This window comes from Aspergillus brasiliensis, assembly GCF_001889945.1.
Source record: "Aspergillus brasiliensis CBS 101740 unplaced genomic scaffold ASPBRscaffold_1, whole genome shotgun sequence".
NCBI classification, from domain to species: Eukaryota; Fungi; Ascomycota; class Eurotiomycetes; order Eurotiales; family Aspergillaceae; genus Aspergillus; species Aspergillus brasiliensis.
The window spans coordinates 2,740,152-2,765,266 of NW_027137442.1; the positions used below are offsets into that span (position 1 = coordinate 2,740,152).

The 25,115-nt window shown below is 49.7% G+C and overlaps 9 protein-coding genes across 9 annotated transcripts; 3 read left to right on the forward strand and 6 right to left on the reverse strand.

The window, feature by feature from the left end:
• Positions 1-2,927: 2,927 nt before the first annotated feature.
• On the forward strand, positions 2,928-4,372 carry ASPBRDRAFT_25393 (uncharacterized protein; the record flags this gene model as incomplete). Its single annotated transcript, XM_067622170.1, has 4 exons — positions 2,928-3,148; positions 3,215-3,540; positions 3,600-3,895; positions 3,971-4,372. 4 exons carry the CDS (start codon positions 2,928-2,930, stop codon positions 4,370-4,372), a joined length of 1,245 nt encoding a protein of 414 aa, XP_067485008.1.
• Positions 4,373-4,724: 352 nt separating this feature from the next.
• Positions 4,725-5,754, reverse strand: ASPBRDRAFT_37009 (nucleoside 2-deoxyribosyltransferase domain-containing protein). The gene has a single exon (XM_067623628.1). It carries the CDS (start codon positions 5,525-5,527, stop codon positions 5,045-5,047), a length of 483 nt encoding a protein of 160 aa, XP_067485009.1. The 5' UTR covers positions 5,528-5,754; the 3' UTR covers positions 4,725-5,044.
• Positions 5,755-5,962: 208 nt separating this feature from the next.
• On the reverse strand, positions 5,963-7,186 carry ASPBRDRAFT_37010 (isopenicillin N synthase family dioxygenase). The gene is made up of 2 exons (XM_067623629.1): positions 6,829-7,186; positions 5,963-6,767 (listed from the first exon to the last, which is right to left on the reverse strand). Exons 1-2 carry the CDS (start codon positions 7,168-7,170, stop codon positions 6,096-6,098), a joined length of 1,014 nt encoding a protein of 337 aa, XP_067485010.1. The 5' UTR covers positions 7,171-7,186; the 3' UTR covers positions 5,963-6,095.
• A 529-nt stretch (positions 7,187-7,715) lies between these two features.
• On the reverse strand, positions 7,716-8,582 carry ASPBRDRAFT_113703 (uncharacterized protein; the record flags this gene model as incomplete). The annotated part of the gene is made up of 2 exons (XM_067616763.1): positions 7,716-8,123; positions 8,181-8,582. 2 exons carry the CDS (start codon positions 8,580-8,582, stop codon positions 7,716-7,718), a joined length of 810 nt encoding a protein of 269 aa, XP_067485011.1.
• Positions 8,583-8,698: 116 nt separating this feature from the next.
• ASPBRDRAFT_248413 (uncharacterized protein) lies at positions 8,699-15,950 on the reverse strand. Its single transcript, XM_067622096.1, has 3 exons — positions 15,218-15,950; positions 8,929-15,125; positions 8,699-8,860 (listed from the first exon to the last, which is right to left on the reverse strand). Exons 1-3 carry the CDS (start codon positions 15,842-15,844, stop codon positions 8,815-8,817), a joined length of 6,870 nt encoding a protein of 2,289 aa, XP_067485012.1. The 5' UTR covers positions 15,845-15,950; the 3' UTR covers positions 8,699-8,814.
• A 1,167-nt stretch (positions 15,951-17,117) lies between these two features.
• On the reverse strand, positions 17,118-18,999 carry ASPBRDRAFT_37015 (uncharacterized protein). The gene is made up of 3 exons (XM_067623630.1): positions 18,350-18,999; positions 17,706-18,261; positions 17,118-17,642 (listed from the first exon to the last, which is right to left on the reverse strand). The coding sequence occupies exons 1-3, from the start codon at positions 18,524-18,526 to the stop codon at positions 17,299-17,301; spliced, it is 1,077 nt and encodes a 358-aa protein (XP_067485013.1). The 5' UTR covers positions 18,527-18,999; the 3' UTR covers positions 17,118-17,298.
• Positions 19,000-19,435: 436 nt separating this feature from the next.
• Positions 19,436-21,392, forward strand: ASPBRDRAFT_37016 (GMC family oxidoreductase). Its single transcript, XM_067623631.1, has 2 exons — positions 19,436-19,483; positions 19,546-21,392. Exon 2 carries the CDS (start codon positions 19,733-19,735, stop codon positions 21,338-21,340), a length of 1,608 nt encoding a protein of 535 aa, XP_067485014.1. The 5' UTR covers positions 19,436-19,483; positions 19,546-19,732; the 3' UTR covers positions 21,341-21,392.
• A 640-nt stretch (positions 21,393-22,032) lies between these two features.
• ASPBRDRAFT_248543 (uncharacterized protein) lies at positions 22,033-23,585 on the reverse strand. Its single transcript, XM_067622098.1, has 2 exons — positions 22,840-23,585; positions 22,033-22,769 (listed from the first exon to the last, which is right to left on the reverse strand). The coding sequence occupies exons 1-2, from the start codon at positions 23,086-23,088 to the stop codon at positions 22,071-22,073; spliced, it is 948 nt and encodes a 315-aa protein (XP_067485015.1). The 5' UTR covers positions 23,089-23,585; the 3' UTR covers positions 22,033-22,070.
• Positions 23,586-23,691: 106 nt separating this feature from the next.
• On the forward strand, positions 23,692-25,073 carry ASPBRDRAFT_61272 (uncharacterized protein; the record flags this gene model as incomplete). Its single annotated transcript, XM_067628293.1, has 3 exons — positions 23,692-23,698; positions 23,815-24,512; positions 24,590-25,073. 3 exons carry the CDS (start codon positions 23,692-23,694, stop codon positions 24,956-24,958), a joined length of 1,074 nt encoding a protein of 357 aa, XP_067485016.1. The 3' UTR covers positions 24,959-25,073.
• Between the last annotated feature and the right edge of the window lie 42 nt (positions 25,074-25,115).

Genomic DNA, 25,115 nt, shown 5'->3' on the forward strand with positions numbered 1-25,115 from the left:
CAAGGACTAGAACTCTTCAACCAGAGGTGGACCAAGCCTTCGTATGACACTGAGAGGAGTAATCTGGCGAGCGAGACTCTGCGTAATATGGGGCCGATTACTCCGCAGATGATGGAGCGTTGGATTCAGCAGTGGGATTTTTGAGAAAGGTTTTGTTCTTACTGGTGTCGAGCACCCATCTTTTTGCTGGATTGAATGTGTTTGAGATTCATGCAGATTACTGAATGTTACTCGCCACGATGTTTGCCATTATTATGCACCCGTTGGGGTTTATTCAGTATTTGATCGGAGCCAGTTCTCGAAAAAGAAATGAGCACAGCCCACAGCATAAGTTGTATAGTTGGGATAGACATCTGTCGCGTACCTTAACTGTTAACTAACTAATTTGTCAGTTGACTTCGATAAGGGCTTACATATCACTCCATGCATGATAACTTCACCGCCATCTGAGTCATGCCTCAGGCAGGAATATCGATCATCAGGAAGGCGGTAGGGTCTTGCTGGCCTTTCCTACTATATACTAGTTTAAGGGTAGGCGGCAGTGTAACTACCAGAGAACCGAGGTCTCGTTTCTAGAGTTCACAACGTTGATTAGTCCTCGTATCAATCGTCTCGAACTAATTGTTGGGTATTGTCTTTGGGAAAGTGCCGAGCTCGGAATCGTAAAAAGATAGAAATAGCATTTTCTAGAGAGGGAGCAATAGGGAAATTCCATTGTAACCCTCCGTAGGCAGAAAGGGCATTGGATGCGGAAAAGTCCGATCTTGTGGAAGATCACGGGATCTTCCAGATGAACCCACACATCATTACTTTATTTGAAGGGAGAAGCCAGCACCTATCTGGCAGTTTTATATATTCATTTCGGCCATTTTTCATGTCTGCTGGCATCTCTAACACAGATGGCAGAACAGAGTGTCGCACTCATTTCTAATCGACTATGGACAGCCTATGCTGCCCCCGATGCCAAGACACTGAGACTCTCTACCATCGATCATAATCCTTGCTGTGCCAGCCCGGATTGTTCCTTTTCCAGAGAAAGTATGCTCGCCTTCTTGATATCTTGTGATTATGTTCGACTTCAAACAAGAAACATCGAAGTAGTCCGCAATAGAAATGAGTCTGGAAGGTAGTATATAGGCTACGTTCCTTTTTTATTCAGGATTATAATTCAAAATTCTTCTTGTAGGCTACTTCTATACACCTGCTTGTCGTTGATATGGCCCACTCGATATTGAGGTCTATCCGATTCTCTACATAAGATTCCTCAGGATGATCCTATCACTATAACTGGCTTGATCCCCTACTTGTCTTTGATTAAACCTAAGGATCAGACAAACCCCATTACCTTCTTGGAACAGTATTGGCTTCATCAATCTTTCTCGACGCGGAGGTGTGCCAGCCTTCTGCAGATGCGCGGTACGCGCCAGTGAAATGACCCTCCTATTTAGGTTCTGGGCTTGTTTAATGTCATAAATTCAGTGCTCAATTTGATGCGTTCTACAAGAGTAAGGATTGTAGGAAAAGTAGAGTGAAACCATTTGTAGATATTAACGCCTCAAGCTTGGAAATATATGCGTCCTGCTTCGCGATGGATATCTTAAGGGCTTTGTGTTACATTTCTATCCTGCCAGAGTATCATGCACATGTACCAGATTACGATTACTTCCTTTTATTGACTCTCATATATATGAAATAGGTCATTCACTAAATTAGCCTAGCGTACAGATATAATGATGGTAGGGATCTTCCGGATTTACAGTTTATGGGGGCGGGAGGTTCTATATCAAGCTATAAATCGGAAGGTATAAGGGTGTACAAAATCCCCAAGAGAAAGGAGAACCATATTCTTCTCCTTTCTCTTCGACTGGCGTAAAACCAGGTCTCGCTCTTCACTTTCCCCATGAATCTGAGCTACACTGTTGTGAGGGGCTTTCGGAGTGCCTCGGCTAACTGGCTTCGCTTTACTGGATCTCCTCTTGGAGAGATGAGGACCACTAACGGCGTCATCGAGGGCCCTAAATGGAGTGATTCAACAGAGGCAGTCTGTAGTTTAATTGGGAGATATGCAAGTTTATCCATCCCAAGCACAGAACGTCTCGGGCTGATTCTTCTAGATCCCACAGATTACAGTAGCCCATATTCAGTAGGCATTACCATACTTCGGTTGAATCAGTATCCTAACATTCTGGCTTAGGGGATCCAAGGCTCACTTATCTTCTAAGCATAAAAAGGACAAAAACCTTCTGATCACAGTGGGATTGAAAATTGATTCAGGAATTCGAATCGGTACGATCCATGTCCATCAGAACAAAACCTGGACATTTTCCCCTTCTCGCGCAGGGAAAAAGCGTGGGTTTGACGAGCTCATTGCACAGGCAAACATTCCAGGCTTCATTCCTAGCTAGTTGATATTATGTAGAATCAGGATTCCGGAAAGCGATCCGGTTCCGGATGTCCGATGTCTTGGGTTTTCTCTGCTTTGTAGGTGATAGATGATGTATGGTCGCGAGGTTTCATAAACAGGCAGGCTCCATACCCTTGATAAGATTGCTTTTTACCTAGTGAAATATAGGAGAGGGGATATCCTTTGACATTATTGCTCTACACAAAACGCTCAGAAATAAAAGTTATTTTCCGCCTAGTTGAAGACCTTTGTAATCCGCCAACTTCCAGCTAGGGGCTATGTACCACTTGGTCTCTTCTGGCAGATGAAGTAGATAAATATCACTATTCTCTTATCTTCATCTTGCCTGTTTCTACTTTCCATCACCAGACTCTGGGTCACGATGTACCGAACTTCAAGATACCTTAGCAATGGGTTTGCTTGTCTTAACAGGCTAGCCTCACAGCGACGGTTCTTTACCTCTTCGAACCCGTTATATTTTCGCGCTTCAAAAAGACCTGACAGCCATCTGCAACGAGCAGTGATGTCCTCTTCTCGGTGGACATCCGAGCCACGGAAATTTCCATCCTCGGGATTTCAATTACTTGATCCATCCTTACCTATTGAAGAAGAGACACTACCTACCTATCAAGCAGAGAGATATTATCCAATCCAACAGGGAGAAGTGCTCAACGAGCGATATCAAGCATTAGCGAAGTTAGGCTACGGAGTCACCTCGACTGTATGGCTTGGTCGTGACTTGATGTGAGTAATCTAATCCACTAATACTCTCCCCCGAGGGGATTTATTGATTGATGATGAAAATTGCAGAACTTCCAACTATGTTGCACTGAAAGTATACGTGACAGGCGAGAGAATGGATGATGAACTGAAAATCTATGAACGGTTGAATTCACGGGGGACCAAACATCCAGGGAAATCTTTTATTCGAAAACTATTCGATCACTTCGTTATTACGGGCCCCCATGGTCATCAACATATCTGTCTTGTTCATGAACCGTTAGGGATGAGTGCGAGTGAGCTGTTCCAGTGGTTTCCTGAAGATCCAGGTACTCTTGGAGATATGAAAGTTTGTATCCGACAGTTATTGATGGTGTTGGATTTCTTACATTCTGTGGCTGGTGTTATACACACGGGTATGTAGTTTGCTTGCCACTTTTGAGAGGAAAATCGGGAGGCTGACTTGCTTGCACAGATATTCAAATGAAGAACTTGCTTCTTCCTGCACCAAAGCCGGAGCATTTTTCGAGTTTCGAGGAAAGGGAGATCAAATGGCCATCAGCGCGAAAAGTGCTCCCAGATCGTACAATCTACAAGTCCGCCCAGTTCCCTCCTGGAAAAGGATTACCACTGCTCAGTGATTTCGGCGAAGCGCGGTTCAGCAATCAGACGAATAACGAAGATATTATGCCTGATCCTTACAGGGCGCCGGAAGTGATCTTAAGAGCGAATTGGGATAGTAAGGTTGATATCTGGAGTGTTGGCATGGTGGTAAGTATATTACACCATTCAATCATTTCATTGACATGTAGAGACATTGGGAACATGCTAATCTGTATTCTGTAGGCATGGGACATTGTGAGCTCCTCCACACTCATCAACGGCAGAAATCCAGACGGTATAGTTGACGATCGTGTCCACCTGGCAGAACTGGTTGCACTGCTAGGCTGCCCACCACCTGGTTTCCGTGAACGAAGCCACCTGAGTTCGGTTTTCTGGGACGACTCCGGTACCTGGAAAGGATTAGCTCCGATCCCTGATATTACATTGGAATCATTAGCTGCAGACATCAAAGGGGAAGACAAGGACGGGTTCCTCCGATGGATCCGACTGGCTTTGCAATGGGACCCTTCGGACCGAGCCACGGCTCTGGAGCTCTTGTATGATGAGTGGTTGATGAAGGGACTTGAACCGGTGGAAGGAAAGGAGGCCACTGAGCCTTGTTGTGAACATTTTGTCCCGCGTTAGTTGATCCGGGTGTAACTGCCATGTTTTTATGAGTTACTTGTTAAAGATGCTGATATTATGCACTCAACGTGGGATACGACTACTGATTATGATTCGTTTATATCAGACCCGCAGGCGATCTGCTACGTCACTGAATCCATGCTTCAAACAGGCTTGCTCGGGCAATTCAGCTGAGTTTAATACGACCCCGATCCTGAATTGGACCCTGTCCTAAGCCAGGAACATATAGGCCGAAGGGCCATGGGGATAGGCGCTAAAGACGCTGGGTAGATAGAATAAATATGCCCCTTTTGAGTCAGTGGGAAAGGAACGTATATTAGAACCAAAAATGTGGACGAATGGAGAGGATGGGCTCGCAGGCAACTAGTCAGCCAGTTGCGATATTTATTTATTGCATATTCTATGTTTTGTGTATCTAGTTGTTTTGGCAGCAGCGACGACTTCTCCTGAGTTGCAGCGCGCATTGTTTCATATGTTTACTGCGAGTTTGAGGGATCTCAGGTGTTCGGGTCCATATTCTTTGCTTCAAACAGCGAGGTGCCTGCATAGCTAGCATCTTACCTAGGTGGCTCGATTGGGTATAATAATATGAATTGAATCAAATCGAATTATGCACTCAGTCCCTCGCCCCCCTCCTGAATTTCAAATTGTAGGCCCTGACATCGTAGCTACTCAAGAATCCGACAATCGCTTCACCACTGCCTCTCCAAGCCTACCCACATCCTCCACCATCTCGATACCAAATTTCTCGCACACGATTTGCACATTCCCCCTCTTCCAATACCCCTCAGGACACACGACGATCGCCTTTCCCGGCACCCGTGCCGAAATCCCCAGCTCTAGCAAGCTTATGGGCGCTTGAGTTGCCGGGTGGAAGTAAATGACCACAACGTCGGCCTTGTCCTGCTTATCCAGCTCCCATTCCACTTGTTGTCGGTACGGTGGGAAGTTGATATCCTCGCGCCATGAGCTGTCCCAGTCAGGTCGATAGGGGTTGTATATGGTAATTGGTATGTCGGAGAGAGAGGCACATAGTGTCTCGCGCCAGTCGCGAGTGTCGACTTTGCTGGTCGTTCCGGCGAGGAAGATGGATAGGATGCCGCGGGGGGTTTCGTCGGAAGGTGCGTTGATGACTTGGCATTGTGGTGTAGCCATTGTGGATGGATGTTGTTTTTATATGTGATGGTTGAATGCAATGAGTACGGGATGGAGATGAGGGACACGGCTTTGGAGCACTAGGCTAGGTTGCTTTGCAGAGGGTCGCTTAGATGATGAGATTCTGCCAGTTTGTGTATGAACCTAGTAATGCATAACGCTAAGCAACCTGTGAAACTGGCTAAGTCGTCTCGTACAGGAAAAGTCTGGATGGATCTCAATGCATCCAGTTGGGTGAGGGGAAAGAACTGAAGCACGGACCCTAAGCGGGAGGGGTTAAGATAGGCTCACAAGCCTCATCTTATGCCAGTACCAATCACCACTCACGAGGCCAATAGCAAAATAATATACAATATGAGGCTAGAGGCTGTATAGTTAGGAAAAATGAATAAAATTATCTTAACTTCATGCGGACTTGCTGATTTAATGTATAATCTCTCTCATGGCATTGGGATCCAATCAGGTAATCATTCATCGCATGCTATTTATATATTAAACTGCCAAACATCCCATTCTTGCAACCTACATAATCCACATTCATCCCCCCCCCTTCACACAAAGTATATATCTACCCCCTCGCATACGACGCCCGTATACACTCCACCATATGCTGCTCCACGGTCACCGACCCCCCCGTCGCCACCGACCCATCCAGCGGATCCAGCGGACAATCAATATTACCATCGAAAAAGAACGCAATCGAGAACCTCTCCTCCCCAGACCGATTAATAACCCGATGAACGCTGCTCTTATACTCGCCCGCTGTCCAACGAGTGATCATATCACCGATATTCACCACGATAGCATCGTCCCGCGGTGGTACATCCACCCAGTCACCTGTATCTGGGTCATGCACTTGCAAGCCGGAGACATGGTCTTGCAGTAGGAGAGTGATGGCCCCGAAGTCCGTGTGCGCTGATGCGCCGAGTTGTTGCTCGTCGTTGTCATCGTTGTCATCAACAGCGGTGGTGTCTCCCGTAGGTGGATAATGTAACAGACGCATCGGCGCAGCGGGATCGCGCACGAAGCGGTCGAAGATCCCGTCGCCATAGGGTAGGGTACGTTCTAAGATCTCGAGGATCTTGTGTGCGAGGTGCATTAGGGCGGAATGTAATGCTTCCACGGGCTGTTTGAAGGACTCTTCCGGGAGGATCTCAAACGGAGGCCAGACGTTGGGGCCGGTGAGTAGGCGGCCGTAGTTTGGATCTGAGGGGGGAACGTCGCGGCCGATGAAGAAGCTCTGCATTCATCGTGCTTTGTGAGTATACACTAGATGAATAGGGTGGGATGGGGTGACGTACTTCTTTCAGATCAGGCACGGTATGTCGACCATATGATTGAGTGCATATGCCGTCGTATCCGCGGAATCCGAGTTGTTTCGTGACATCGAGCTTCTGTTTTTGTTCCAGTGGCAGTGCGTAGAATCGACGGGATGCTTCGAAGGCTTCAGTTGAGGTGGAGGTGGATACGCCGTGGTTGATGATCTGGAAGAAGCCTGTGTGGAGACATGCTGTGCGGATAGCCTGGCATACGTCGTTTGCTGCTTCGCTGGTTGGGTTTAGGAGGTATGGGGAGATATCGATGGTGGGGACTAGAGAAGATGAAGGAGTGGGCGTTGAGGTGGGAGATGTGAGATCAGACATGGGTTGCGAGTCGAAAGTGACAGGTTGAGGTGGAAGAGCAAGCATGTTGTATCAGTTCAAATTATTGGAGTGAGCTTGTTTGTATGTAGTGTGGTTGAAGTTTGTCGGAGTGAAGTGGTTGGAGATGGTCAAGGGTGTGAGGGAGAAGGCATGGGAGGCTCGGGGTACTGACGAGCTTAAATAACTACGAGTCTACGAAAATACTCTTTCTCCACTCACTCTATTTACTGCTGTTGGATCATCGGCGCTTATGGTACTGTCATGGCCCCCTGATACGCCCTTCCTTGCATTATGGCTTGACCTGCACCTATAATACTCCGTCGTGACCCACAACCTACTCAAGAATACGACCTTTTGACACATGCTACAGCCGTAGATTGATCTAAATAACTTTGGCCCCCATTCTTAGAACCAGGATGCTACGTAGGCAGAAAGTTTGGAATACAATACGGATTCTAAGTTACCCGGATCCCGGGATAAAGGCATGGCGGCTGACAAGCCACCCTCGTGTCGATGCAGAGGCTATGTGGAGCTGACAATATCTATCAATCAAGAAAGCCAGCCCTTCTCCACTGCTCAATATACAGTGCTAAAGTCCCTGGACTCACGGGCTTGGCTGATAGTAGAACCGCAGAGACCGACGTGGTCTGGGTCGTACTCATCACGACTGACCCGCAGGACATATGAAGGAAATCTTCTACAAAGAACTCTCTCAAGTTCTTCGCCGGATTCAATGACCCTGTCACGCTCTCTCCATTGGTCTCCATCCGGACTAGCCATTCCTTATACGAAATAATGGGCAGCCCCAGATGCGCAGAGAGAGAAGCCAGTAGCTCACGCCACGGCTGACGAACAGGGTTTTCGATATGATACACCGTTCGAAGATGAGTAGTATCTAATAGGAGCTCACTGACGGTGGCAGCGGCAATGTCTAGTGGAAGCCACGAGGCAAGCTGTGGCATCGTTAGCGCTGTTCACAGATCATTAATGCCAACTACGCCAGAACTTACCCCATCAAGCCGTGGCAGAGCGCCTATTGTCTGAGATGTCCTCAACAGAGCTGGAACATGCTCTTCGGTATTCCACAACCCGAAATGTTGGGAACCCGTCATCTGTCCAACTCGGACATACGACGCTTGCAGGCTGCTGTCCTGCTCTAGCGCTTGATTTATGATCTGCTCGCAGTGATACTTTGCATGACTGTATCCAAATCCGAGAGAACTTTGAATGTCTCTCACAGGATCCTCCGGAACTGGTTTATTGGCAAATGTATTGGGGTGACGGCCAATTACTCCGATTGAGGAGATGAACAAGAGTCTGGCGTTGTGCTTGGATTCGCGGCAGAGATCCAACAAGTTGTGAAGTGTTTTGAATTGAGGTTCAAATGTGTGCAAGGACCGCTTGAAGCTCATCGGCCACGCGTTGTGCACAATATGGGTGACTTGGTCTCGCAGACGCTGGTATTGTTCGGGGTGCAAACCGAGGGCCGTGTTGTTGGCTTTTGCTTCGAGAACTTCAATCTTTTCCCACTGGCGCTCGCTAAGCTCGATCCCTTTGTCTTTGAGAGCACGTCGCTGCCGCTCAGTCGGGTCATTGCCTGTTGTCAATCGATTCAGGCAAATCACCCGACGGACGTCTGCTCGATTAACGAGCTGGTGGAGGACGTGGCTGCCAAGATTGCCTGTGCCGCCTGTTAGAAGCACAACCGAACCTCTGAGCCCAGTTTCTTCAAGTCGCTCAAGTGCTGGGTATACTGACAATGCTTGGGGTGAAATGACGGTTCCAATCTTTTCCCCTGTCCGCTGTTTGCTACCCCTTTCTCTAGTCAAGAGGCTATCTTGGTGAGCCATCTTCGCACTGATTATCAAGCGGAGCTGCTCTGACTCCTTAGTGTCGCCGGTCGTCCAATTGATATATGAGAAGCCTGCTTGCCTCAGACTATCTTCCCAGAAAAGCTCATGGGCAAGCGCGTGCTCACGACCATCATTGAATAGCCACCATCCTTCAAGCAGTCCAAAAACCAGATCAAACCAGGGCAGATTCCGGGTGAGTTCCACCAGACAGAGAACTCCCCCTTCTTTGAGCAGTTTGTGGATGTTTCTGGTCGTCGTAGTGAGATTGCTCGTCGCATGAATGCAATTCGTGGATATCACCAGATCGTACTGATTCCCAAGTGCAGGTTCCTGTTCAATATCCAGAACGAAGAACTCCATGTTCGGACACCATTTGAACTTTTTCCTGGCTGCTGCGATCAAGGATGGGGAAAGATCTGTGAAGGAATACTCGAATGGAATATTGTTGCTGGTAAGACAGTGAACCACATCAGCCGTGGTTCCTCCAGTGCCGGCTCCGATTTCTAGAATCTTGACGGGCTGAGTTCTTCCTCCCAGGCTGGATAGCAGGAATTTGCAGAGAAGCTTTGTTCCTGTGACGAACACTGGTGCTTTGAGATATACTTCGCTGACCAGGTCTTTAGCTGCCCGATCTCCAAAGATCAAATCGAGAGCATCTAGCTCGCCAGATAGACAGGGCGCAAGCTTGGAGCCAGTGATACTCAGAAGACGGTGCTCCAACCGGTGTTGAGGAAAGTCTTGTATGATGGCGTCGAGAAGTTCAGCAGAGGAAGTGGAGCCAACCGGCTTAGCTGTTCTCCTGTACTCTCCAAGATTGTCAAGCGATGTGAGCCCTGCGTCTTGTAGCAATTTGTACATCTGGTTCATGACTTTTCCGTGTCGTGGCAAATGAGAGACGGGCCGTAGAGACAAACTCTCCCCTGGGGACATTGAAGAAAGGGGACAGCCCAGACTTCTGAAAGCCTCGACGACGTAGGCCGTGGCAAGTTCCATTTGACGTGGATGCACCTTGTCGTAGAAGTTGAGGAATTGCGATATATCCGCAAATTTATCGAAGCTTCCCTTGACTTCTTCGAATGAAGCAGTAAGTTCATCTAGTGTGAACGCTCCAACGGTGCTGGAGCGAAGGACTTTCGGCGGACTATGTATCTGAAATGGTTGGCTTCCATCATTCCCTTTCACGACCCTTGGGCACTCGTCCAGCTTTAACATCCTTTCTGACGCTACAGATTGCGTAAAAGAATCCAGCTCTCTGATATTGAAATTCCCTCCAAGGGTAGCATTGCTTGTCGGCGTAGGAATCGAGAAGTCCTTTGTCTTATCACCATCCTGATCAGCGAGGAATGTGGCAAGGGACGTGACAGAATATTCCTGAAGGTTTTCTGGAATATCCGCACGGCCCAGTTTCTTTCGAAGCTCGGATTGCACCTCTTTCCTCATAAGAGAATCAATTCCAAGTGCATCGAGAGTACTATCGTTGCCGATTTCATCGACAGGGATATCGGTGATGACCGAAAGAATATTCTTGAGATTGGTAACTGTTGAGTCAAGCATTGGGAGAGTTGTATGGCTGTCTGACAATGTGGGGGTATTAACGACTGGAACAGGCCATGTTTGCGATGGTGATATCAATGTGGTCAGATCGAAGAGGGTTGAAGCGTTGGCTAGCATGTCGGTTGATATGTCGAGACCAAATTCCTGTCGAATCTCGGCTGCCACTTCTGATCTCATCAAAGAGTCGATGCCCATTGCTTCCAAAGAATTTATCCGAAGAATATCTTCCACGGGGCAATCTGTCACTCTGCTTAGAAGATGCTGTAGTCGAAGCAGAATATTTCCGTCAAGTTCTGCTTCTGGTGGTGTATTTACAGCCGAGTCGCTTAACGGAGGCGATGGAGGCGTGGGTACCTTCAATCGTTGTACGGGTTTTCCGTGATTGAGGGTGGACAAAACTCTAGTCAGAGAGTTCACAGGGACTTTGGTAAATCGAGCCCCAAAATAGACCACCGCGAGAGATCCAGTAGTCTCATTGAATGCGAAGATATCACTTTCCAATACTTCAGACCCACCCTCCTTAGTATTGGAATAGACGAGCCAAGATTGATCCCGCGACTTCTCTAAGGACTGGTATACCTTCAGCCTCCCAATTGACGTACAGACGTAAACGTCTTGTCTTCCGACATCACGGAAGCAGTTGATGTGGATTCCAGCAACCTGAAGGAAATTATCAAGTGCGAGAGGATCGCATACAGAATCTTGCATGATTCCGGCAGCGGCCACTGGCAGAGAAACAACCCCAGATGCTTCAGATTTGGTCGCAGAGACACGTTGGACGCCCTGGTAGAAGTCCTTATAGTCCACAACCGCGCCAAATACATTGTACACAAGTCCGTTGATTGAGCTTATGGATGCATCTCGAAGTATTGAGTTGCAGCGATCTGCTCCAATCAAGCGCTCATAGAGGCTGGATTCCGATGCCAAAGGGTTTGCATTGACAGGGACGTGAATAACGCCGGAAGCGTGGTGGGTATCTTCAGCTCCAATAGTGCTCAAGAGCGAAAATTTCCATCGTCTGGGTTCCTCCAGCGAAAGAAGAAGCTTGATAGATGCAGACGAATTTAACCCTAGAGGAGCACTTATCTGAAGGTCTTCCACCTGTGGCAGTACGGGGGTTTTGTCTTCGCAAAGATATACTGCGGCCTGGGCAGCGAGCTCGAGATACAATGACGCAGGGCAAAGGGAATGGCCGAGAACTGCATGCCCGCTAACACAAGCCTGGAAATAATCGGAATTGGGATTGACTTTGAACTCTGCAAATCTTTTCTCCGCATCTCTGAAGTGGACGAACAGAAGCAATTTGGAACTTTGCTCCTGATCATCAGGAGGACTCAGTTCCTTCTCACGGCCGTTGAACTCCTTGAACTCTAGCCAATGCTTCGACTTGGCGAACTGGTACAGAGGAGGGTTGACGAGCCGGAAGGCATCTCGTTGGCTGCGGTGATACGGCCAGAACTGCACACTGTAGCCAAGGGCTTGGAGCTTGAGTGTTGCGTCGGCCAAAGCCTTTGCGGGGTTGGGATCACCAATATCCACAGGGATGAAGGAGTTCGATTGACTCGCAATTCTCGATGCCAATGTGGTAGCGAAGGAAGATGAACCTGCCTCAATCCAGGTACAGGGTCCAAACTGGGATTCGATCCGTTGAACGGCATCATGAAAGAAAACCGGTTGGCGCGAATGGTCGACCAGAAACTGTGGACCAAAGGAGTCCCAGCTTTGACCTTGAGTGCACGTCTGAATCGGAATTTGAGGCGAATGAAAGGTAAGTGTGTTCGCAATTCTCCGAAGCTGCGGTAAAGCTGGATCCATTAGACTCGAATGAAATGCGCGAGCTACATCCAGGCGTCGGGCGTCGATGCCGGCAGCCTTGGCTTGGAATTCAAAACCCTGGATATCTGGGAAGGATCCTGCAACCACGACATCCCTTGGACCGTTGTAGCAAGCTATCTCGACTTGACTCGTGGCTACTAGACGTGTCACCATCTGTCTATCTGCCTTCAAAGCAAGCATGGTGCCTTTATCTGTACTCCAGTCAATGTCAAACAGCGATGCTCGTCCAATCACATATTTCACTGCATCTTCCAGGGAAAGCACACCGCAGACACAGAGTGCGGTAATCTGGCCAAAGCTGTGGCCGATGACTGTTGCAACCTCGATTCCCGCATCAATCCAAGATTTCGCACAGGCATATTGCGAGGCAAATAAGCAGCACTGGAGGATGGCAGAGTCTTGGATGGCTTCTTTCGAAAATACGTAAGGGTAAATGGTTCTTCCGAATGCTTGGCAGGCAGTTTCAACACGATCGAGATGGTGGCGGAATAGCGGAATTGATTGATATAGCTCCTTGCTGATAGCAACACTGGACTTTAATTGGCCACCAAAGCAAAGAACAACGGGCTTTGGCATTGGAGAGGATGAAGGAGCCGCTGTCAGGTGCTTTTGTGTCGCAAGGGAAGACCGCAGCTCGCTGATGGAGCGTGCGATGAGTGACAGGCGATACTTGTGTGTTGGATTTTGGATGCGGGCCAACTTATAGGCGATGTCTGGAAAGTCCCTCTCATTCATAGCAGCCAGGTACCGCAATAGCTGACCACTGTAAGCTTGAAGGCTCTCAGCTGTATCAGCAGAGATGGATATCAGTTGACATGGCAGTGGACTATTTTCAGTGGATCTTGCGCGGGTTGTTTTGGGGGCCTTGGGGGCCTCGCGCAGAACAAGAGCACCGTTACTTCCAGCTGCGCCATAATTGACGACGCACATGGCGCGGAATGAAGCATCCCATGGTGTCGTCTCAGTGGGAATAGCCAAGTTCTCGAATTCCAGTGGAGGTATCTGGGGATTCAGTTTGTTGAAGTTCACGTGTTTCGGAATCTTCTTCTTCTGAAGCATGAGGATTGACTTGAACAGTGCTGCAGCACCCGAGCCGGCTTCCAAGTGACCGATGTTTCCTTTTACAGATCCAAAATAGAGCCGTTGCTGACGTCCTGTGTTAGTGCTCCCGAAGACAGTTCGAATACTTTCGCATTCAATGGGGTCTCCCCTCGGGGTACCTGTTCCATGGGCCTCAATGTACGTCACATCCGATGGCTCTAGGCCGGCCTGGCTCAGAACCTGCCGGTAGAGGGCTTGCTGAGATGTGGAGACTGGCGCCGTTATTGACGTTCCATACTCTCGCTGTGTCTGGTTCACGGCGGAGGCAGCGATAACCCCAAGGACTTGGTCCCCATCAGCCAATGCGCTTTTCAGTGTTTTGAGAACAAAAAGACCGCATCCTTCTCCCCGACTATATCCATCAGCGGCTGCATCATATGCTTTGGTCGCACCCGTTGGACTCAGGAACGACGCAGCACGGAGATTCTGGTACAGAGCGGGATTTGTTATGATGTTCACACCTCCGGACAGAGCACTCGTACATTCGCCGCTCAGAAGCGCCTTGCAGGCGGAGTGCAAAGCTACCACGGATGATGAACATGCTGTATCGTATGTAATCGACGGACCGGTCCAACCAAAATAGTGGGATACTCTCCCGCTGACGAAGGCTTTCAATGAGCCGAGGGCGGAATATGCATTGGGCTGATGGGAGTAAATGTTGGCTTCGTAATCAATCGATCCCACGCCAAGATAGCATCCAATGTTGGTATCGGTAGGTTTATATTGTCCATCAAAGTAGCCAGATGACTGCAGAGCTTGATAGGCAACCTGTAGAATCAGACGCTGTTGGGGATCCATGGAAGCTGCCTCCCGGCTAGATATTTGGAAGAAACGATGGTCGAATTGGTCGGGGTCCTGAATAAAGTTTCCCCAGAAAACCGGGTTGTCCGGAGATCTTCGTAGGCCTTTGGTTGGAAATCTATTTTCTGGCAAGACGGAAAGCATTGACTTTCCACTCTCGAGCAAGTCCCAGAACTCCTCCGCCGAGTCTGCACCGGGAAATCGACAAGCCATGCCGACAATGGCGATTGAATTGTCAGGGTAGTCAAGCCCTGGAGTGTCAGGAAGAGACTCCACCCCAGGTTGTATCGTATCTGACTCGGGAAGGGAATATTGAACAGTATTAGTGATATTAGAAACAGATGGAATCAGGTCATTCGAGACGCAGACACGGGCTTCACCTCTCTGAATCAAGCAATCTGGTACGACGTTGCCCGCCCCAAGTGCCAACACTCTTGGAGGTCTCTCCCTCACGTCGGCCGACTTTAGTGCAGAGGTCACGGTGGCAAGCCAGTCCACCTGGTCCAATAATAGAGATCTGATGGCATGGATATGTAGCGGACCTTCATAAAGACGTCTTCCGTCGAAATTCCGTCGAAGGGGTATCCGAAGGTCCTGAGCATCAGGAAACTGCAAATCGGCTCGCGATTGGCTCATCCAAATGAGCTTATCTGCAATATGTTCATTGCTTGCGTGGTGAAATCTCCCCTTTAGCTCTAAGGCATGTACCCGCAACCCGTTCATCAAGAGTTTCTGCGCGGTACTTGGGATTTCGGACGCTGGGAGCGTGATTGTGCGGCTTGTCTCATCCCTCAACACTGAAACATAAGCCTATATTCAGTTAATATCGACATTTTTCATTTTTGGCTCAGTGTGATAAAAGAGGTCTTAACGGAGGCACTCGTAAGAATGGTAGAACTCACATTCGGCTGTTCTTCGAGTATTTTTAGAAGATACAACTCCTGGATGGGCGACGTCCATCTGACCACCAATGCTCTTGCTTCCCCTGTGACATCCGGACTGTTTTCATTCAGGTCGACGAAAGTGCCAATGCATGCTGCCAGACGGAGAGCGACTGCCGCCATGGAAAAGAACTCAGCCGAATCTTTCGAGACTGCTGCGGCGATGGCTGTTAAAAACCCCGTACACATCCCCTCAAGAGCGAGACCAGCTTCTGATCTTGAAGGGAGCGATTGCAAGCCACCACGTGAGACACATCGCCAGTATTCTATGGACTGGGCAATGACTGTGAACGGAGTTGCAAAAGCATTTGGTAGTATATCGTCCGGACCGTCTCTTCTAGGGAAGGAACCTGTCTCGACCCAGTCTTGAAGCTGTTCCAAATTCCGTCTTCCCTCTGTTCGCCGAAGTCGGGGTTCTACTTCGACTAGTGACGTCCAGAGCTCGGGTAAACTTCTGATGGCATCCGCAAAGGGCGCAAGAGAAGGCTCATCAAGGAGGTCACGTCGGATGCGCTCTGCGGTTGAACTGCTGGGCCATGACGTCTGAGGGCCAAATATAACGAGTGCTGGCTGTTCCATGATTGTCATGGGGAACGTTGTTGAAATGATGATACAACAAAATGTACTCAAGTGCTCTGAGACTTGAGAATCTCGTTATATCGTGACCCAAAGAGCCCCAAATAGATTTGTACGAGCCTGATGAGGGGCAAAGGAACAAAGGATCAATTGGCTGTTAATATTTGTTTTTCCATAATGTTGAAACCTGGAGGTATGTGGGCACAAGGCCTATAGTTGATTCCACTATTGGGTTGCATTTCTATCGGTCGGGGCATGAAGATGATCCGTGTTGTCTAGCGGCATGAAAATAGGCGTCCTTTCCAGTATGGGGGCCGAATTCACATAACTTTGGGGGCCAAAATCATATAAAATTGGGGGCTGTGTTCCTCTGTTCGGTACCCGGCCGAGCGACGCCGTCGAAGCCAAGATAAAGACTGTAGAAGCAAGAAGAACAATCATACCAGCAAACTTCATGAGAGAAATGAGAGAAAAAGGAGGAGGAGGAGGAGGAGGTGAAGGCACAGAAGGAAAAGAATACACATCTAAGTCCAGTCAACATCAACTAGGACAATGCATAATACTCCATAGATGGACATGGAGAAGTAGACTTCACGTTCACGGATAAGGCTGGCTGCCATCAATTCCTCAATTGTCAGATGACCGAGAGTTATGGCCCCCAAATGTCATGATAAAAAGGCTCCACTCGATGATTTACGTACTGTCTCCGGAGCCAAGGCCATGTGGTCCATTCGGGGTGCATCATCCGTACGAGGCACTTGCAGAATTGCAACGTTGGCATCCACTTTTGTAGGATTGCATGATATTTGCTCATCGCTGTTTGGGGGCCGAAAATTGACTTCCCACTAGTAGATAGAGAGTATTCGTGATGGGGGCTTAGTTGGTGAAGCTATTCCCACTCGGGAACCTGAAGAAGGATTGGTGAGATGTTATTGGTGGGAACAACTCGGCTGCCGTGTCCTCAGTTGGCCGCCAAGGGGGCCTTGTCGAGTTGTAACCTTGTGCTGCTGTCCAATCTAGACTCGAGATAAGCACGTGGGAAATTCCAACGACCTGAAGACTTGCTTTCAAATGACACCATTCAATCTATCTCGATCACCATTGCGGCTAATTCCACATTCCCAGATTGAATGTACTTACCTGGGAGACGACTTGGAACATATACGGTAGCTCCACGTGGATAGTGCGCTAGATGCAAGGAATCTTTGGCTTCTTTTTACTCCGTCGGTCCATGAGCTTGGACGAATACAAACATGAAATATCGTGTCAGGTCATGGTTGTTGTGGTGGTGGTTGCAGACCGGATGAAATGGCGTGCTTACGTGAGAAACCGTGATTTCCAGCATAACTAGAAGTCGGTGTAAGAAGCATGAACTGAATAACCATCCAATACGCCGTAATTTATAAAAGGTAATATTACATTTCCAGTCTCTCGAGATATGCTATCCTCCAGCGCTTGGCAGCAGCTTAGTCTCGTCGTACTTGAAATTCGTGCGTGATGTTTATTGCACCGTCCTGTGTCTTCCGAAAGGGATCGCTCTTACTCCCGAGGGGGCCTTCGCTGAATGAGCAAAACGTTAATTCAAGGTCGGACTGATCATACTCGGCGGATCGATGCCCGGTAAGTTTGTTGTGCGGGGCAAAGGAATTGGAAGAGCGCGACTCCCGGTAGTGGCTGGACTTGCTTTTGATGTAGCCTTTGCCCAATTGGCGAAGTTTCTTGATAAACGGGCCATAAGTCATGAGAGAACAGCAGATCAAGCCCGTCACCGGCTCGACGGCAGACCACATCCCTAGTTCGACGTAATCGTCTGTATCCGAAGGTCAGTATCTTCTTCTGGCGCAATCAAGTTTGAGGAAATCCAAGAACGTACAGGTCAAGTCGGTGTCGGACGTGTGAAGAGTATCGGCGAGGCGGACCATACTGATGACGGTCACCAGCAAGCCCAGGGAAAACACCAGGATGGCACCAATCTTCTGAGCCGATTGCAATTGCAGACCCCAGACGACTCGAATGGGCATGATAAGAATCAGCAGATCGAAGAAGATTGTCGGCGCCGACTGCGCGATAAAGATGTTCGACTGCGAGACGCAGGACTTTGCCTGCTGCTCTGCCGTTCCCGTCCACGCCAGATCGATGGGATGGCATCGAAACGCCAGGACTAATTCGTTGGCCAAAACCCAGGCAATGACCATCACGCCGACGATGTAACTCATGTGGCGGATCCATCGATGGACGCCAAACATGCGGATGTATAGTGCCAGACACGACAGCTTGAAGAAAGCCAGTCCCAGATTATAGAACAGCATCAGAATATACAGGAATAGGTTGTATGTAATCAACTTGTCCGCTGCCACGGTCGCCATGGGTCGGCCGAAGCCATTATTGATCTGGACGAAGTCGAAGATGGAAGGCAAGATTGCAAATGGCTGTACGGAAGAAAGATCTTTGTATTAGCTTCTCGTGGAACAAGTCGAATGATTTATTCAGGTCGGGGGGAGGAGGAAGCCAGCATACCAGTCCCACGATGCATAACCAATCATCCCACCACAACTTGACATTCGTCATAACGCGCGCCCAGATGCGAAGAGCGGTTGCGGTAATGGCCAAAACCACCATCGTGGTACATACTCCAATAATGATCGGCACACGAGTCGCACTGGAATCAGATCCCAGCGACGAAGACGAGCTCATTTTCGTGTTTCTCTCCAGAGGTATACCACCACAGCGGGGAGTTGTCCCCGGCAGAAGGAAGAGTCACAAAATCCCAGACCTGATGTGAGATAAGTTGCCTGGCGCCGGGGGAAGTTGGACTGCAGAAAGTCACGCTAGCCAGTCAACGCTGGGTGAGACTTTAAGAAGATCGTCTGCCCTTCCTTTCTGCACATGGTTGATGCTTATGCAGAAGGGTGATGGGGCCAATGCCCCCAATCAATCAATCACGGTGGTGGGGGCCAAGAGAGGGCTGGCTGTGACCACTGTACTCCGCCGGGCGCGGATCACACTATATCATCATCCTCTATTGACAAGGTTTCGTCTTGTATTTTCCTCACAGATGTATGTTAGGGGCGGGGGAGGGCAGGCTTTTTATCCCTAGAATCGTTGTACTCATCTTAGAGTCGATGCACACCGGCGCATTTGTGGGTGATGAATCTCAGAAGAGGACCGACCGTGTTGAAGGAGCCGGAAGGATGAAGGAATATACGGAGTAGTACTATTCTTACCGTGAAGAAGTTGAAATAGATTACTTACACTTACCAGCTGAAATGTATGACCGTAACTCCATACTAGTGCTTATCATGAAGAGGGGAAGGGATGCCTGCCTTCTGCCGACCGCCACGGGAGTGACTGTCCACGTTGTCACGCCAATCACAGTCATGCAGGGACGTGGATGAAGTTGGGGGCCATGCACGAAGCTGACTGCAGTTTGTTAATCCCTCACAGTTGGTCGGAGAGTCATTCCGCCAATTCTAGACCTCAACCGGGGTGGTTTCTTGAGGATCAGAGGCTATGCCGTTGGACTTCCCAGCGTTGAAGTTTTTGAACGTGCGCCGATCGAGTGGACCCACCGAAGAACATCTATGGAGTATAGCCTTGGGAATAGTTACATCCACCGACATCCACAGACTAGGATCGTAAGACATTCCAAAGGTTAGTCTCCCCTCTCATTTGGGGGCCAATTTTCGGACAAAGGAAATAGACTCACTCACTAGATCCCATACCCTTCCGAACCATGCCATCAGAACCCCGCCAATCGGTACATTTGATTCAAGAAAAGATATAAAATCTTACTTGTCTCAAGTGAGAGTTTGTGAATATCGCTCATATCGCTCATTCTACACGATAACAATATACCGTCTACTACTTCTCTTGAGAGTGACAGTCCATCAAATTGACACGATGAGCAAGACCTACGAATACATTATTTGTGGAGGTGGTACCGTGGGATGTGTGCTCGCCAGTCGCCTCTCCCAGGCGGGCCACAGCGTCCTGGTCGTCGAGGCGGGTCCCGAGGACTACAACGACAAGATCATGAGTCCGGTCGCGGCACCGCATCTCCATGGCACGGACTGGGAATACAACTTGATGACCGCCAAGCAGGCCGGTCTGGGCAATCGCTCCGTTCCCAACTACGTGGGCAAACTCCTGTCAGGCTCGAGTGGCATTAACTACGGGCTGTGGACGCGAGGTCACTCCGTCGACTATGACTCCTGGGCGAAGACCGTGGGAGACGAGCGCTGGAATTATGCGAATATGCTCCAGTCCTTCAAGAAGACACAGACGCACCACGATCCGACCGGCAGCCCGGAGAAGTACGGCTTCAGTGGGCCGATTTCCACCACGGCCGCGGCTCGCATCTACCCGCTGCGGGAACACATTCGCCAGGCCATGGCGACGGCGGGTCTCGAATACAATCCGGACACCAACGGGGGCAATCCTCTTGGCTTTGGACCCTTCACGGAGAACTGGAAGGACGCGCTGCGACAACCCGCCAGCAAGGCCTACGATCTCTCCAAAGCCACCGTGCTGACGAACTCCGTCATCGCTCGGGTGGATATCGACGACTCCAAGACCGCGACCGGCATCACGCTGACCGATGGCACTCAATACACGGCCACGAAAGAAGTCCTCGTGACGTGCGGTGCGCTCAAAACACCGCAATTGCTGATGCTCTCCGGCATTGGACCCCAGCAGCACCTCGCACAGCACAACATCCCCGTCATCGCCGATCTCCCTGTCGGCGAAAACTACCACGATAAAATCTCAGCCACCTTCTTCTGGAAGCTCCGAAACCCAGAGAAAGGATACGCCCTGGGCTCCCCCCTTTTCAACAAGCCCGAGTTCCGGCATGGCAACCCCATCGAATGGGTGGCCACCGTCCCTACCCCCCACGCCGAGCTCATCAAGGCCGCCCAAGCAGACAACATCGACCCAGCAGACCCCTACCTCCAGGAACCCCGCGGCAATGTCGAAGTGATGGTCGCCTACGCGCCCATCGCGGGTGGTGGTTCCGAATTCCGGGTCCCCATGGACGGCAACCACATCAGCAGCCCCGTGGTTCTTCTCCTCCCCACCAGTCGCGGCCGTGTCACGCTCGCGAATACCGATCCCACGGCAGATCCCGTCCTGGACCCGCGATATCTCGACACCGAGACCGATCGGGCCGCCATCCGCGCGGGGATGCGCGTCGCCTTGCGCGTGATGGAAACGGAGTCGGCCAAGGAAGTGATCGAGGGCGAGACCCCGCCGCCGGGCCATCAGCCCCTCACGAGTGCCTGCAGTGATGCGGAACTCGACCGTCGCGTGCAGATCGTGGGGAGTAGCTTTTTCCAGAATGCAGGTACGGCGGCCATGGGCACCGTGGTGGATACGCAGTGTCGGGTGAAGGGAGTTCAGAACCTCCGGGTTTGCGATGCTAGTGTGCTTCCGGCGCCATTGACGGGTCATTACCAGGCTCCGATGTATGCTTTTGGTGAAGCGGTGGCTGATATGCTGCTGGAGCAGTAGATGTATCTTTTCTCGTAATTTTATCTAAATACATCAGACTTTTATCTATTTCCTTTATTCCCTCCGTTTTCTTTAGCAGTCTGATCGGACTAGTAGTAGCATTTTAACGATGTGAAGAGAGAAAGGAAGGAAGAAGTAAACATCTCATCATATCCGCCAAATCCTAGTTAAAAAAGGGGGCGTCATAAACTACGCCTTCTGATTTGATTTTGATCAGTTTCGCGACCTCAAGTTTGTATGTAAAAGTTCCCACCCTTGTGGTAAGACAGGGTATTACTGCTCTATATCTTGCTTACCTTGTAATTCAGTCTACAGACATATTATTTCTTACATGTAGTTCATAACTGGTCTTTTCTTTTTGTTAAGTTCTTCTCCCCAATTACAGTATATTTGCGTAATCATAATCAAAGGTTCTCTGAGGTTAGAGGCTCCTATCTCTAGACTGTAGATAGATAAGAGAAGTCAGAAATATTCTAGTTGATTACTAGGAGTAAAACGTACAGATTCGAAAAAGCTATCTATCCTCTAAAGTTGATAGCATAGTTCCAGAAGCAATAATTTAATAGAACTTCTGTAGAGATTGGGTAGGTAGCTGGGTTTTAACGTGGTCAAGTGCCCTCGTGTTGAGGGATTGAGGGACTGCTTATTTGTGATCGCTAGGGAGACTAGGTGACCATTAGAGCTTTAATAGGCCCGTTTCCCATAATGTCTGATATAAAGGCAATAGAATTCAAGCTTTAGGAATCAAATTGCGCCCCAGCATGTGAATCGCCCGCCGAGCTTCGGTGACATCCGCATCGCTCGCGCCGCGATGCGTCCGCAGAACATAACAGGTAATATCCAATGCCTCCCAAATTTCAATAAACTTGTCATTAGCGCCCCCACTGATACCTCCTAGATTCCGGAACGCGTGCTTGAGGACGGTGATATCGCGCAGCCGCTCCAGGTCGTTGGCATCGAGCCCGTCACTCTGATGCGTTTCCGTGGCATATTGCACGCCAATTTTCACCAGGCAGAACACTAAAGCTGCAAGTCCTGCAGCCAGTGCGGTGGAGACCGAGGACACTGTCTCAGCGTGCTTGTCATCTGCCGACCCGCTCCACTTGTATACGCTGGCAGCGGTGTTCTGCAGGACCACCTCCACGCCTGGCAACAGGAAATCAATCTTCTCGGGATTGACCCAGTCATAAGGAGAACCATTCGCCATACAGGCGCCGATGCGAATGAGCTTGCTCTGGCTCCAGGCGGAGGGGTAGTGCGCTTCCGTGAAGCGCCCATTGTCTGAGGAAGAGCAGAACATTAAGATCTTTTTCGCCGCGGCGCTGCTTAGAGCCTTGTCGAACGCCGTCCGCGCCGGCTCCTGAGGCACATCTACTGTCCACGACATGGAAATAATGTCGACTCCTTGGTCCACGGCAGCATCGATTGCCTAGTTCGGGATATTAAGGATTAGAACTAGCATGCACTATCAGAGTACTAGGGGGCTGCGAGAAACGTACACGGATGGCGGATTCCGTCTTAATTTCCACCGTTCCACTATGTGGATTGGTCACGGTGTCGAGCTTGATCGGATATATCTTTGCAAAAGGGCACACTTGGAGAATCAAGCAGGCCATCGTGGTGCCATGGCCGGTATCTGAAACATACCATTTGCTTCTCACGTAATGTCCCCCGATCATGTTCGTAGCCAAAGCTCTTGCCGTTGATAAGCTTGCCCCGGAACTCTTGGCCGGTGAAGTGCACGCCATCGTCGATCAACGCCACCCGGACTTCGTTGTCCTTATTCTGGAGGCGTTTCTTCCGCATGTTGTGCATGATCGCCTTAAACTCTCCTGTAAATGCTGCGATAGCTGCGAGCCACTTGTGTGCGGTGGGTTTGGCCGGATCGACACTCGCGAGTCCCGCAGTCGATGTACTTTGACCAACGCCGGGGTGCCAGTCCGGTATATGCACAATCTCGAGCTCATTATTGTTTCCTATTGATCTGCCTTCATTTTGGTCAAGTCCGTCCTGGCCCTGTTCGGTTGGATCGGGCTGCATTGAAGGCACAGGCGTGTTGATGCGCGTCTCAAACCGCTTCGCCTTTGCCTCACACTTCCCCAAGTTCTATATAGCTCTCTAATCAGTACTGGATTACCTATGAAGAACAGACAGTACCATGAACATCCGGCACCCCCAAATCCATTATCAGGCGACTCGTCGATGTCGGTGCGGATGTGCATATACGCAACAACAAAGGTGCTACGCCATTGCAGAGCGCAGTGCGGCTGGAAACGCTGCTGTTATCCGGTATCTGCTGAAGAAAGGCGCCGACCCTAACATCCTTGTCGGTGAACATAGTAGTGTCTTGCATGAGGCGTGTGTAGACCAAGATCTGGCCTCCACCAAAGCACTGGTTAATGGTGGGGCGGGCATTTGATGGGCTGAATCTCACCGAGGCTCTCTTCTTGGCGCAGCATTAAACTTCTATACAGACCCAAGTCAGGAGCTCATCCAATATCTCGTCGAGACCCTCGGCGACAATATCAATGGCCAGGGCGGACCCTACGAATACCCCCTCCTTGCTGCCTGTGCCTTCGGCTATGATGAACAGCTGCGATATCTTTTAGAAAAGGGCGCCGATCCTAATGTGGAGGATGCGGCCGGCCACAGAATCCTGCATCTAGCATGTTCACTTCCCGTCACAAAGGCCCTGGATATTCTTCTTTCCTTTTCTCTGAAGCTCACAGAGGACGGAGGAGATCCTCCAACAGATATAATGGGCAAAACTCCCGTACATTACGCCGCATCCATTGGGGATTGGGACCTATTCCATCGCGTGGCCAGTCTCTACCACGAAAGGGAACTGAGCCGAGCGGATAAAGGGGGCTGGACGCCAGTTTACTGGGCGTTAATGAACCCGCAGGCCAATCCTCGGGTCATTCGGTATCTGATCGAGCATGGCAGTGCCGATATTTGGGCGCGTTTCCACACACGGTACCAGGAATGGTCGCCGCTCAAATTGGGGCGGTTTGTGGGTGTCTCTGAGGAAGTTCTGGGTCTTCTTTCTCCAGCGTCACACGAACGTTCAGTAAAAATGTCGGGCAAAAAGAAACGCTGGGTCGACGGATTCCATCAATCACGCAAAGGTTTCGATAGGGGTAACAGAATAACATGTGACAGCTGCCGATTGGTGAGATTTGAGCGAACTCTTTCCCCATTCGGCCCTTTCTTCCTTCCCTTCCACTGCTGCTGCTAATTCGTTGTCAGTTCGTTATCGGAATCTACTATGAATGCAAATACTGCTACGACTATGACCTCTGCTTCCGATGTTATTCCTCACTGCCCGACTCTCATCCCACCCATGGCTCCGACGAGGACTGGAACGAGGTAGGGCCTGAGTTTGCTGATAACGGCGAAGAAGACCCAGCAGCTGCATCCGAGGCTTTAGTGCCTAATGAATCGGGCGGTAACGTCTATCATGTTGGCCAAGATGATATGGGTGGTTCCTATGATCATGACGAAACTGAGGAGTCTGGGGATATCAGTGATGATATTGATGATGATGACGATGACGATGACGACGAAGTTGACGACGACAATGATGATAATGATAATGATGGCGACAATGAGGTCTGAGAAAGAGTGTGCCAAGAGCGAGCTCGCATTGTCTTTACATGTGAAAGGATATCACCCTGAATCTACCTACCAAAACTGACGGGTTAAACCTTATCTTCAGGCCCTAGCAGCCACGATAGCACTCAGCTCTCAATGTATGATGATATCTAATCAGGAC

Excerpts from the sequence above, each read along its gene's own strand:
- ASPBRDRAFT_37009 (XM_067623628.1), bottom strand. The coding sequence starts at position 5,527 with ATGGCTACACCACAATGCCAAGTCATCAACGCACCTTCCGACGAAACC.
- ASPBRDRAFT_37010 (XM_067623629.1), bottom strand. The coding sequence starts at position 7,170 with ATGTCTGATCTCACATCTCCCACCTCAACGCCCACTCCTTCATCTTCT. Across the intron at positions 6,768-6,828 it reads CCGTGCCTGATCTGAAAGAA|AGCTTCTTCATCGGCCGCGA; the intron begins GTACGTCACCCC and ends CGATGAATGCAG.
- ASPBRDRAFT_248413 (XM_067622096.1), bottom strand. The coding sequence starts at position 15,844 with ATGACAATCATGGAACAGCCAGCACTCGTTATATTTGGCCCTCAGACG. Across the intron at positions 15,126-15,217 it reads TACTCGAAGAACAGCCGAAT|GCTTATGTTTCAGTGTTGAG; the intron begins GTGAGTTCTACC and ends AACTGAATATAG. Across the intron at positions 8,861-8,928 it reads GTCATTTCACCCCAAGCATT|GCGGCACAGGCAATCTTGGC; the intron begins GTCAGTATACCC and ends TGCTTCTAACAG.
- ASPBRDRAFT_37015 (XM_067623630.1), bottom strand. The coding sequence starts at position 18,526 with ATGAGCTCGTCTTCGTCGCTGGGATCTGATTCCAGTGCGACTCGTGTG. Across the intron at positions 18,262-18,349 it reads GGTTATGCATCGTGGGACTG|CCATTTGCAATCTTGCCTTC; the intron begins GTATGCTGGCTT and ends TCTTCCGTACAG. Across the intron at positions 17,643-17,705 it reads GTCCGACACCGACTTGACCT|ACGATTACGTCGAACTAGGG; the intron begins GTACGTTCTTGG and ends CTTCGGATACAG.
- ASPBRDRAFT_37016 (XM_067623631.1), top strand. The coding sequence starts at position 19,733 with ATGAGCAAGACCTACGAATACATTATTTGTGGAGGTGGTACCGTGGGA.
- ASPBRDRAFT_248543 (XM_067622098.1), bottom strand. The coding sequence starts at position 23,088 with ATGGCGTGCACTTCACCGGCCAAGAGTTCCGGGGCAAGCTTATCAACG. Across the intron at positions 22,770-22,839 it reads AGACGGAATCCGCCATCCGT|GCAATCGATGCTGCCGTGGA; the intron begins GTACGTTTCTCG and ends ATCCCGAACTAG.